Source organism: Populus trichocarpa, chromosome 6 (assembly GCF_000002775.5).
Source record: "Populus trichocarpa isolate Nisqually-1 chromosome 6, P.trichocarpa_v4.1, whole genome shotgun sequence".
Lineage (NCBI taxonomy): Eukaryota > Viridiplantae > Streptophyta > Magnoliopsida > Malpighiales > Salicaceae > Populus > Populus trichocarpa.
The window spans coordinates 3,320,266-3,334,099 of NC_037290.2; the positions used below are offsets into that span (position 1 = coordinate 3,320,266).

General features: G+C 30.2%; 1 protein-coding gene across 1 annotated transcript; it reads right to left on the minus strand.

The window, feature by feature from the left end:
- Positions 1-290: 290 nt before the first annotated feature.
- LOC7473606 (transcription initiation factor IIB-2) lies at positions 291-4,724 on the minus strand. Its single transcript, XM_002308897.4, has 7 exons — positions 4,262-4,724; positions 2,892-2,916; positions 1,970-2,099; positions 1,747-1,877; positions 1,540-1,628; positions 935-1,011; positions 291-719 (listed from the first exon to the last, which is right to left on the minus strand). Exons 1-7 carry the CDS (start codon positions 4,612-4,614, stop codon positions 586-588), a joined length of 939 nt encoding a protein of 312 aa, XP_002308933.1. The 5' UTR covers positions 4,615-4,724; the 3' UTR covers positions 291-585.
- Positions 4,725-13,834: the final 9,110 nt, after the last annotated feature.

A 13,834-nucleotide genomic window follows, 5' to 3' on the forward strand; every position in this document is an offset into this window, starting at 1 on the left:
CATAGTGAAGTGAAAGGGCTCGTGAGAAGTCAAAATACCACTATCGCAAGTGATTAAGGTCAATGAGTAATCACAATCATTGTTATAATACCAGGCTTGAGTTACAGCTTGGATAAATAGACTCGGATCACCCAAAAGAATGTTGTTTAAATAGCATCATTAAAAATAAATAAAAAATCAAACTCAGATCCCCAAGTCAGCATATCCCTCTCAGGTTGTGGCTAAGATTAATAACACAATTTAACTTGTGCAAAAATGAGATCATCCAAATAAAAAACAAAGAGGAGAAATGAATTGAAATCCTGAGCTTACCATTTGAAGAATAATAATAATAATAATAATAATACACATCAAAATTAAATTAAAATTGCTGCTGCTGCAGCAGCAGCAGCAGCAAGAATAAATTAAAGTTGATTACTGTTTCTTTTCCTTTTCCTTTCTACCACTGAATTAAAGGTGCAAATGACTGCAGAACTAAATAAAAAAGAAAGAGAGGGCTTATGCTTCCTTTGTATGCCTGAACAGTTTTTTAATACATCCGTAATGGAAGGCTCCAATCTTCCAGGTATTTTTTCACTCTATAATTCAAGGACTGCTAAGGTTCTTCAGATCTTCCTCATTCGCATACCATGCTGGTATTATCTTTGATACGTGGGGATAAAGATCCTTGTACGAATTCCTGATTGTTCCTTCAGCAACTCCAGTTGCTAGTGAAATATCTGCATCCAAGCCACTATTATCAGTTGCACGTTTTGAAACTCGAGCGGTTAAATTACTAAAACATGGGTATCCAGCGGTATTTAAAATCTAGAATACTGGACGGCTTGTCTAACTAAAACTGATAGAGTAGGGTTTTTTCTGAAATATCTGGTTTTATCCACCACTGAGCCATTTGTTTCCACTTGATAAAAAGAGTTAGATACGATCATCAAACCTCGGAGAGGCTTCTTGTCGTCTGAAAGCTGAGTTATTATATAAATAACAGCTGCTGCGATTGATATAGGACTCCTCCTGCAAGCATTACAAGTCATTAGAGGGATTTTTTTTTTTTTTTTGGGGGGGGGGGGTTGTCAACGGCAGGGCAACATCAGCTAAAATATATTGTGTCCACAAACAAGGTGATTTCTGTAAACAATCATCAGCACCCAAATTAGCAACTTTCTCTCCCTTCCTCTTGCATGCAAGAAGAGAAATTTGAAAATTAGCAGGGCATGGACACAACCACAAAGTTGTGGATAGCTTTGAAACGATGAAATCATTATTCAGAAAGGGAAAAGAAAGGTGGCAGCCATATTAGTTGAACAACTTAGATTGATCCAAAAGGTTAATAGAACACAGATTTAAAGACTATTTTCTTTGCCAGGTCTTTGAACTATTTCTTCTTATTCTAAAGTTTATGGATTTCACAACAGTTATTAAGCAGAAGTCATGAAGGGGCAATCAATGTCAGATTCCTTTAGTGGGTAGCTTAAGTGAGAAAAAGAGAGGAAACCATAGCTTTTCTAGTAAGTAGAGGTTATCTGAGAAACTTGTAAATACCTTATATCAAACTGTTCTGACGTCTTAACAGCTTCTGTGGCAGCTTTAACTGTATGATTAGACATTCCAAGATTGGAACAGAAACGTCTCTGCGGATCAAGTTGACACCAAAGTTAATAGCAAATGGTGCTTATAATAACAATAAGAAATGCTGTCTGTGAATAAACAATGAAACTAACACAGCATTTTATGGGGGGGGAAACACACCATAAAATCCCCAGCATGTATAGTTCCCATCTCCACAGACTGACCTGCCTCCAAACCCAGTTGTTTCACTATGTATTCTTTTGCTCGGCCAATTTCCTTCTTTGTGGCTCCATTGGCGACAGAGCAAATTTCTAGTTGAAATCCAGAGGTTCAGGGAAGCTCAAACACTTAGGAAAGATTAAATCAGGAAACATCCAGATGTTAAAAGGATGTTAGGCGGTACCCTTTACGGTTCGGGGCTTGTCTTCTTGTCGACAAGCAATATAGAGGCAAGCAGCCAATAAAGCATCCTGATTCCTTCCTCTACTGGACTTTTGATCCTCCACCTTCTTATAGATCTCATTAGCCCGATCCTTCAATATTATGAAAAATGCATCGCCGGAGAAGGAAAAAGAAACATTAGGGGAAATTCTCATGAACAACCATACAAGAAAAGCATCCAAACCCTTCCTCGTAAGAGAAAGAGATGGGGAAGCGCTTTTAATATTTGTGATTGTTCTATTCATTGTAATTTTAGATGCCTACATAAGAATTATGTAGTTCTCCATAAGCTTGCAATAGAAGTGCATAACAATATGGTATCTCATCCACACTCACTCACTTTTCTCTCCCCACAGATGAGTGAGTCTCTTTTTGCTTGGATGACAAGAGTGAACAGTTATCAAAATATTTGAATTTCACGCTTGCTTCAAGTAGATGAGGCTTTATCAATCATACCGTAATGGCAAATATAATGCAGCTCTATTTACATGCCAGGCATTGAAATTCCCTTCACAAGTGATGCATCGGGAATCAAAAAAAAATGGATCTCCTATATTACAGTCTCATTCTTTTACATGAGATTTAATCATATCTACAAAAACCAGTCACTTTATTCCAATTGAGCCATAGAGATTTAAGAATATGCTCATGTATCATAACTTCATAAGAATGTGCCTATACATTTTAAGAATGCTGGAAAAGGACAAATCTGGGTGGAATAATATATATGGCTCATTACCTGGTAGTACTCTAGAAATACCAAGAAAACATACTTTATTTACATGATAGTTAAGGTTTAATGCCATATTCATAAGAGGATGTTTTAAAGACACTGTTGAAACCATAAGTGGTAATAACAATGTACAAACATCAAGTATGAATACCTTGATTGTTGCAACAAGGCCCAACCTGAAAAGGAAATTTCACAAATTAGTAATGACTTTGCAGTAGTGTATTTCTTCAAAAACATCATTGCACATAAAATGTATGTGCATGGACAGGGAGAGAATTCAGTTAAATAATGCCAGCACTTTTTGAAGTGTAGAACTTTGTTCCGTGAAGAATACACAGCGTGAAAAGGTACAGACTAATCAAGTTGGAAACCCAAGTCCACCTCTTCTATAACGACATTCAAAACTCTTATTTGAACCCAGATGATATGCCAAATTTTACCAAGGTTCAAGCTACCCTTGTTCCATCTGGTATAGAAACTTGATCAGTTTAAATTAATATCCATTCCCCCTCACTTCAAAAAACCCCTTCTCGGGACACACACCCCGCTACAACATCAGAACCAGACCAAATGCAGGAGGATCCCAATTCAAATCCCTCTCATGTAAAATCAAATCCAGAACACAAACACAAACATAAACATCCAACAAAACCCCAAATCTAACCAACACAAACCAAAACCACCAAACCATTAGCAAGTCATGAACTTCCATTAAATTGAACACAACCAAATGGATCCACAACTCCAATTTCAGTCAACCACGAATCAATTACAAAAGTTGGAACAGCCAGATATTTAAAGTAGACTTTGTGATGAGAAAAAAAACTTAACATTATAAGGTATAAACATAATCAAACTGGAATGGCTACATACACAATCTTTTCAGCACACTGACAACTGGAGGCTTATTCCACCAATTCAACTGAAGCTGCACTTTTAATCCTAATTCCTCATTTTAAAATATGCAAGATAGACCTTTTCCAAAATGTTTATGAGGTATAAACATAATCAAACTGGAATGGCTACATACACAATCTTTTAAGCACACTGACAACTGGAGGCTTATTCCATCAATTCAACTGAAGCTGCACTTTTAATCCTAATTCCTCATTTTAAAAGATGCAAGATAGACCTTTTCCATTGGACAGGCCTTCAGTAGAAACAACCGAATCATCCATGGGTTTCAGCCCTTCCAGTCAATATCCATCCTTGCTCAAATCAAAAAATGTCATTTTGTCGTTGAATTAGCATTTCTACTATCACTATTAAGCCCCATCAATCCCAATTTCATCAACCTAACCGCAGACTCAAACCATCAACTAATTCCATTGACATTACAGCCAATCAAAACCCATCAAAATCAAGATTCAAATCCAACTCCCCTATCCATCAAAATAAAAAATCTAAAGAACCCATCAATCAAAGTCATAAACTTGTATCCCTTAACCTCAACCAACCAGATCCAAACACCTCCACAATTTCGTAACCAATCAAATAAAGCAAGACCCAAAAAAAAGTTACCTGTCAGACATGGTTGCAATGGTTTTAAAAGCCAGAATCAACCCACGATCAGGATTGGACCCACGGTTCTGCCACCGACCAAGAGAAGTCGACAAGAAATCTCCGGAAGCACCATTAGGTTTAGCAATAACAGTAGAAAGGCCACCGTCTGTTAACAAAGGATTAGTAGGTCCACCGACACGAACTGGATCATTATCTCCTGATTCATTCGCAAAGATTCTCCACTCTGATGTTTCATCGATCGAGTGAGATTCTAAGACAAGACCACACTCTGAACACACTGTGTCTCCTGCTGAATGGTCGCATACTACCTCTGTGTGTTTCTTACAATCTGAACAGAAAGCGTCCCCCATGTTTCGTTGTTCTTCTTGATGGTGGCTTTTTTTAGCGGTGCGAGGAGAAGTGGGAGAAGGGAGATGAGAGATGGAAGGGATCCCCGTCTTTAATTGGGGAGCTTATATAGATAGAGTTGGGGTCTGTTTGGTTGACATATTATTAAATGCCTCGTGCTTAGCTTTGAAGAAAGATATGGTTTCGGCTCGACCTAGAAAATTTAGGATCTAAAATTTTAATTCGCTGGTTTTTTAATTGAATATTACAATATATAAATTTGATAAAATTTAATTAACCCAGTGACCCAACTAATTCTGATAGGATTAATATAAAAAACAAAATTATTTTTAAAAAATAAAATAATATTTTTTTAATTTAATTAAATTTTATAATATATTAATTTGATAAGATGTAATTAACCTAGTGACCAAGCTAATTCTGATTGGGTTAATGTTAAAAAATATATTTTTTTTTAATTAAATTAAATTTTATAATATATTAATTTGATAAAATTTAATTAACCTAGTCACTAGCTAATTCTGATTAGGTTAATGTTAAAAACAATTTATTTTAAAAAAATAAAAAAATATATTATTTTCAATAAAAACATTGAACTTGAGTCTAATTAATTATGATCCAATAATTTCAGATTTTTGTAAGTTGAATAGACGTTTAATTTAAATTTTTTAAAAAAAATATATATGGATGTTCGAGTTAATTTACGCGTAACTCAACTAATCCTACAGATACTGAAATAAATAAATAAAAACTTTGATTGTTTGAAACATATATGTTATTTTCGCCATTTCTATAGTTTATCTATTATTGATTAAATCATGGTGGAAACATGATACTATTTACAATCAGCAGTGCACTTAATTGACAAGTCGCATGGATAGATGGATGGTAATTATGGTTGTGTCACTTCAACTATGGGAGTCAAGCGGTAATTAATTACTTTTACTGTTGGAAAATGTTGTTTTTGTTGTGAATGTATCTGTAGTTTTGGGGGGGGGGGAAATACCCCGTTGGAAATCTTTTATTTGAAAAACAAAATACTCTACTATTATTATTATAAGTGTGTGTTTATTTTTGTTTTTTAAATTATTTTACAAGTTGTGTTTTTTATTTAAAAAAACATTAAATTGATATTTTTTTAATTTTTTTTTATAATTTTGATGTGTTCATATTAAAAATAAAATAAAATCTAAAACTACATAATTATAATATATTTTCAATTAAAAAATACTTTTGAAAACCACCACAGAATTGTTTTTGTTGGTTCTAGTTTACTACTGTAAACGCTTTTAAAATGGGACTTTTTAGTTATCAAATGATAAATAATCATGTTTTATTATTGTTCCAAGACAATAAATAAATAAAAAAAGGGACAAGAAACAAAAAAAATAACTTTAAAGTTATTTTAAATACAAATTTATTTTATATCACTATATCCATCTTTGGAATCAAAAGTGTTTTTTTTTTTAATTTTTTTTGTATTTATATCTTCTTATTATTTGACGGTTGGTTTATTATGCTTGAGCTTAATTGCGAGGACATTGCAATTGTGGGCAGTATAGACTCTGTTAATTTTTTCTTTTTAAAATTTTTTTATTATGTTTTCACTTTAAATTATTTTTTATATTATTTTAATATATTGATGTTACAAATAAATTATATAAAAAATATTTAAAAAAACACCTACTATATCATATCAAACAGCTCGGACGTATAACAGAGAGCTGAGTTTTGTTCACTTGCTCACGAGGGCAGTGTGGGTGCTGGTTGAACTAATAATGGAGGTAGCTTGGAGTTGTGTGGATGCTGAGTTTTGCATGAATGCATGGGAGATGGATAGTGTTTGATTTTAAAAGCCTGGGGCATGCTTTTTGTATGCCTCTAAGGGGGCTGAATTGGTGATATCTGGTCCAATGTGGATCTGCCTTCATGATCTTGACATGACAGTCAGTTGGCTGCTCATTTTCTGATGGGATATAAATAAGTCATTTACTCCATGATCTTGGTTTCTTCTTGTTGTCTTGATTCTATTCATCGAATTTTTGCTCTCCTCTCCATCTGACTAGAATGGTTAAATATGATTTTTTTAAAATATAGCTTAATTAATTAAGTTTTAAATTTGATTTTTAAAAATCATCCATTCGAGTTCTACAAAATTTAAAAACATTAAAGATTTATATGTTCGTTAATTTTAAAACTTGTAGAATTAGTCAAATTACGTATAAGCTAACTCGAACATTGATATTAATCTTAAAAAAATGATTCAATATCACATGGGAATCAGGTAGGGCTTTATTCTTTTTTTTTTTTTCTTGTCTGATTTTTTATATTATTATGTAAGTTGACTTTTAAATCTTGAGTAAATATTAAAAATAATTCATTAATTTTTTTCTAAGGATATCATGTTAACGTAAGAGATGTGATATTATAATTGCTGGGAAACAAGATTAATATCGATTACATGCGTAAGAATACGTAAATATATAAAAAAAATGAGTAGAGATTTTTTTTTTTTTCTATGAGCCCGCAAGAGTATGAAGAATAGGCTGAAGGTCCAATTGCACTCAAGCCTGGGTGCTTACGTGTTTTATAAGGCTGGGCTTAGATTTTCGCCACGTCAACCAGATGTATGGACATTGCATATTGCCACCTGAAGTTGTTATTACCTCTCCTGTTGCTTTTGTCACATCAATCTTTATTAATCTATATCGAACTGGAAGACAAAGATTTGCTTGTTTTTTAACATGGTTGAGGTTTTTTAAAAATATTTGCTTTTTAAAAATATATTAAAAATATATTTTTATTTTTTAAAATTTACTTGTTACAGTATATTAAAATAATATAAAAAAATAACTTGAAGATAAAAAAAATTAAAATATCTCAAAGGTAGGATTTGATTGCAATCTCAATCAGCGGTGCATAATTTTTTTTAAAATAATATTTAAAAATATATTAAAATAAAATTTTTTAGAATTTTTATTTTTTATATTAGTATATTAGAACCATTAAAAAATACTAAAAATTATTAATTTAATATTTTTAAAAATAAATAAAAAACATCTAAAGCGTAAACAAGCTTAGCGCCAAACAACTCCATCCAACTCTTAATTTTTTGTTTGATTAATCTTTTATTAGTTTCTTATAGTTTAATCAAGTTTACTCTTAATAATATATTGGTCTATAGCTAAATTAACAGTCTAAGTTCATCCATTTTTTTTAAAAAAATAAGTAGGATTATTCAATGAGCAATACACGAGGCGTGTAATATTTATCAGCATGGCTATATTCATTGAGCAATACATGAGGCATGTACGAACTGGACAATTAGCACACCAAGTAAAAACAAATGGCTAATTAATATAGTATCAAAAAGCTTGGACAAAATACCACAATTTTAGATGTCATGATTCTAAAAAAACATGGTATTTAATTAAATATCGTGTTTTTTAATCATAACATCACAAGAAAAAAAATCATAAAAACTATCAAAATAAATGCCTCGAGGTAATATTTTTGAAATCTAAAGAAATAACGATCTACAGAAACTCCTATTAAAATTTAAGTGTGATTTATTGGTCAAATCAAAAGCTATAACTCTTTTTAAGTCATTATTCTAGCCTTGTACAACCAGACTTTTTTTTGGATCTAGATATATTTCATTAGCCCATGAATGCATGTGCTAGGTCCTCCATGTAATTTGTCTGAGTTTGAGATAAATTTACATCTAGTTATGGTAGACTCACACCTAACTACTTAAAATCACACATTATTGCAAACTTGACTGTATTATTGACACTCATAAAATCTATTTGGAAAAAAGGTTTATAAAATTATAGTTTTTATATGAAATAATCAATCGATTCATAAAACTATATTAACCGGTCAATCAATAAAGCACAAAAATTACCGATAAGATTATATATTAAATTATCATGTTTTAAATAGATAATATATTTAAATAAATATCAGTATTCTAAAATACGAGAAGATAATTATATCGCACAAAAACTTTTAACTAATGTAATATTCACTAAATCTTTTTTCAAAAGCCAAAACTTTTAACTAATTATGCTAACTTTAAAAATAAAATCCAAATCACAAAAGGCATCACTTTCGAGGAATTCTGCCCATGACATGAACCCATTATTCCGGGGTCCCCAGGCACCTTTTTTCTTGAACACGCCGCCAAGAAGATAAATTGTCCGGGTCTGAGGCCATGCATGGCAGGGCTCTCGTTCTCTACCAAAAGAAGCAAGAAACTTAAATTGTCCAAACTAATCCTCCCTCCATTGAAGCAAATCCACAAACTCTCAAGATTGCCAGATGATTGTTCAATGTCAGAGTCAATATTAACTGATAATGACAATAGCAGTGCGAATTTCTTAAGAAAAATCTAGCAAAATCGAATTGAGAAATTCTTTGGAACTCCTTGATGAATTCACTAAAATCATATTCTTGAGAATTTTACATTGCTTCAACAATATATATATATATTTTTTATTTTTTTTTAATCTTGTGTGTCGAAGAATATCCAAGATTCCTTGCTGAGAGTGACTAATCTTAACCACGTACATACAAATTCATGCCAATAATGTCTTGCGATTTTTATTTCCCTTCTCCCTCACGATATTGTCATCTCTAGGTGGTCCAGCTGAAGGAAATCTGGAATTCACAACTTTATATGGAGCCAGAAAGAAGGGTAACCTTAACAGGCTTATTGATATTTTTTTATTTTTTTTTGAGTTTAACTTTGAGAATAATATTCAAAGAAATTTATTAAAAAAATTTTAAATATACCAAGTCAGTATAAAAAATGTGGCTTAAAGATCATCAAGAAAAAAATCCGTTTTAATCAACACAAGCCTTCCTAAAAATTAACCGAAACTGATAATGTTTTGAAAATCTTTGTAATGTTTGCTGGATGTTGCTCTTCTTGCCAAAATTATTAAACTAGCTATTAGGGATATTGAAATCTTTTCACAAGGATGATTAGTCATTATCAAATTAATCAAGGACAAATAATATCTGTTTTTTTAATAATTTTTGGGTTATAAGCTTGAGAAATTTATATAAAAAAAATTAAATACACTAAATCAATATAAAAAAAACACGACTTAAAAATCATCTAAAAAATCCTAATCAACCCATGCCATCCTAAAAATACAAGTACTATATAATATATATATATATATATATATAAAGCCCAAAAGGGTTTTGTTAACTTATTATAACGGTCCAATTTAATAAATAAGTAGATTTTTTTCCACGGCCCAGGTCCACAATGCAGTAGCCTGGCGAAAAGCACAAAAATCCTAAAGCTTAGTTGTTGGTAATATATACATACGAATTAAAAAAAAAATTACATTCGAAATCAGTATATCCATAAATAAATAAAAATAAAAATAAAAATAAAAATCATATAATCTCACCTTCACTAATTGCATAATAATGAACAACAAGGATTATATAAAAACTCGAACATTTTCAAAATCAAGATCGATCAAATCTACTGCCAAACTTGAACCTATGCGAGTAGTGACAACTGACAAGTCGATAAACTTTAGGTCAGTGAAAATTAATTTACCTCGATTTTAAGCATATAAAAAGAAAAGTTACTTTCACTGTTAAATCAGTCGTGAACGTGTATGATTCCCAGCTCGACCAATTCTGACAAGGACTTGGGCTTCCAAGGATTTTAACGTTGTGAGTGGAATTGCTGAGGCATTCTGATGTTTAACAGGACACCTCAAAGTAGGTAAGTGGCCATGGCAATTCAATGAGACGGGCAAAACTCGGAATCTACTTTACTGTGATTTTGCGGTAGAACCATGATTTTAATTTTTAAAAAAAACTCTTAATTTTATTTTTAAATTTTTGAGTTGTTTTTGATATGCTATATAAAAAATAAATTTTAAAAAATAAAAATGATAAATAGTATTTTAAAGTATTTATAAACAAAAAATATTTTAAAAAGTAATCGTAACCATAATATTAAACACTATCTAAATGTATTTGTTTTTATAATTTAGGTTTAAAAAAAACCCTGATTTTATTGGGGTAAAATGACCATAAGTAAATACATGTTGATGTTACTTTTTTATTATCTCCTGATTGGACCATAAATTTTAATAAATCCCATAAATATAAACTTATATTTCAAATATAACTGAACATCTTATTTTATAGGGTGTTTGGAAGTGTAGTAACGGTTGTTTTTTAAAGTATTTGTCGCTTCAAAATATATCAAAATATAGATTTTTTTTATTTTTTAATAATTATTTTTGATATCAGCACATCAAAATGATAAAAACACCAAAAAAATATTAATTTAAAGAAAAAAAATTAATTTTTTAAAAAAACACTTTAAAAACTTAAAAAAACATGACCTTAACATGAAGGCCTCGGAAGCAAAATCTAACACAAAAACAAAGAAATTCTTCCAAAGCTTTGAGGTGTGAAGGGTATCGATCTCGGGCAAATTTGCAAGAAAAGAGTAAGGTATACTTAGGATTGCAAGTGGGTCTTCTGACACGGACCACATGGTTTGGCATGAGCTAAAGAAACTTTTACGCTATCTATGGTAATTTAGAAATTTCATTATGAACTATTATTCAAAAAACTAAACAATGAATAAGAGCGTTTGTATAGTAAATATTAAAATTAATTCACATTACACTTTGACAGATTATCTAGAAAGTGTAGAGTAACAATGCAAATCACTGCTTTTAAATTTTCAGAGATAATTTATTTGATGATTAAAGAATTTTATTTCATTTTTTAATTTTTTAGATTCAAATCTTAATATCAATATATAAGATAATTTAATATTTTTGTAAAATATACCAAGCTGAGATACAGTTTTACAGTAATCTAAAAAAATGAATCTTGATTCACATATAAATCTGGTCTGAATATACTTTTAATATATATATATAAAATTTGCCATACGGCGCCTCTAGTTTAGGTGTCAAAGCCTTAATTTGCGCCTGACTTGCTTGCCTTATGCAGCTTTTCCCTTTTCTTGAATGCGAATCCCAAGCTTTTTCTTCTTTACTGGCATTTATCCGGTGGATTCTCTAGCGTTTTTGTTAGTAGTTGTGGTTGATTTTTAAAATATTTTTAAAATATTTTTATATTAAAATATATTAAAATAATATTTTTTTATTTTTTAAAAATTAATTTTAATATTATTACATAAAAACATCCAAAACATAAAAAAAAATTAACTTTTAATAAAAAAAAATTATATTTTTTAGGAACGCGGTTTGCACCGCGTTCCCAAACAATGCCTCATATACCTGACTTTTCGGTGATGAGTAATAATTGCGTTTTAATTTTTTTTAAATGGAATAAAATAATATTTTTTTTAATTTAAAGAAATTATTTTGATATTATTATATAAAAAATCTAAAAATTAAATAAATTTTTTTTTTTTCCGATCTTCATTTGAAACGCAATACTAAAACGGGGCTAAATTTTGTATGCAGACATAGTGATCAAATTCTGCAATAATTTCACGTTGTTATAGAGAAGTTTGAAGCCTGGAGTGTAAAGACAAAGTCAAATGCCTTCATATAAATGTTTTAGCTATATCAGGCAGATTACAAACTAGTCAAATCATGTCTAAATTATAATAATTACATGTCGGGGATTTATTTCATAATTACTTTTTATTCTTATTATTTATAAACATGAGCAACAACAATTCATCATATATATACTCCCTCCTGAATGATGCTTATTTATCAAGAATTTAAAGGCTGTCTACTAGAATTTTATTAATTTTTTACTAGTTCAAAACATGTCTTATATTACCCATATTCAATCAAAACGTGTTTATTCATCGACTCATGCTGTTGGTTGAAATGAATTTTAAAAAATAAATAATATATTATGATGGTAAAAAACCAAATCGTAATAAAGAATTTTATCATAAAATTCTTTGTGAACAGCTGATGTTTTGCTGTTATATATAGCTAATCGGTCCACATCTTGAGCGAAAAGGAATTGAATTTAATCGTGTATGAAAAGTAAATATATAGAATAATATTAAAGAGTTATATATGATCCTTCACCTTAATTAACCATTAAAAAACCAGAAAAAAAAAAATCAAAGAAACAGGACAATACAAGAATTATCTTACGTATCCACATATACAAAATGGATAGATTAGCATCAAGAAAAAACTAGGTTTCTCGATAAAGACAGAACCATCAGTAGCTAGATGCGTATTCAGGTATTGGTGGTCTAGTGATAAAAATTTAAGATTAAAAAATTTATTTTTCCTGTAATTTCAGGTTTGAGCCCTGAGATTACTAATATTAATAGTCATTAAAAACTTACCTGGTCGTTAACTTTAAAACCTGTAAAATTAATCGAGATACGCATAGGCTAGTATAGATATATTACATAAATAAATAATAAAAAATAAGATAAAATAAGATAAGATAAGATGCTTATGCTATCAAAACACATGTACGAACGAAATTAATGATCAAGAAATATAACAGCCAATTTGAATGACATCACTTCGCGATATATGTTTAGTATAAAGTTTAATTTTCGGTAACCATCAAAATCATTTTTCCCTTTGAAGAAAACTCATGTTTTAATTGGTTTACTAAATCGTAAGAAAACATCATACCAATTGTTATTAGATTGTCCGTTTGCAACCCACAAAATGAGAAATGACACACCAAACAAGATCAAGTGGGCTGAGAGTTGCCTCGTTAAGTTTAAATCATCTGGTGAGTTGATCAAATTTAATCTAGCTTGGTCGATTCTAATATTATTTTTATTCAAAACAATATTTTTATTTTAAGATAAATGCATATTAACTTATCAATCCAATCAATACACAGTTCAAGTTTTGGGTGAAGTTAAATATCATGCATGCTATGTTCTATAATTGTGATTTAAGTTTTCATTCTCTTTTTACTATCTTTTTCGAGGAAGGTTAGTGTTTTAGATTTGTCATTTTTTACGGTGAAAAAAATATGATTTTAATGATACCAAATTAATGATATCTTGCATAACATCTTTCTAGAAAATGATGTCATTTAAATTAATTAGCTGTTATATATCATGATCGATCGTTAATTTGAAACAAGTCTAAAAGTGACAAGATTTTCTAACAAACACAGAACATACTTAAGTTTGCAGAAATTTAAACATAAGTTAAGTATGATATATATTGAAAGTAAGATTTAAAGGAATTTTAC

Coding starts and splice junctions, on each gene's coding strand:
- LOC7473606 (XM_002308897.4), bottom strand. CDS start 4,614: ATGGGGGACGCTTTCTGTTCAGATTGTAAGAAACACACAGAGGTAGTA. Junction 1,878..1,969: donor CAAGCCCCGAACCGTAAAGG/GTACCGCCTAAC, acceptor GATTTCAACTAG/AAATTTGCTCTGTCGCCAAT. Junction 1,012..1,539: donor TCAGAACAGTTTGATATAAG/GTATTTACAAGT, acceptor TAATGCTTGCAG/GAGGAGTCCTATATCAATCG.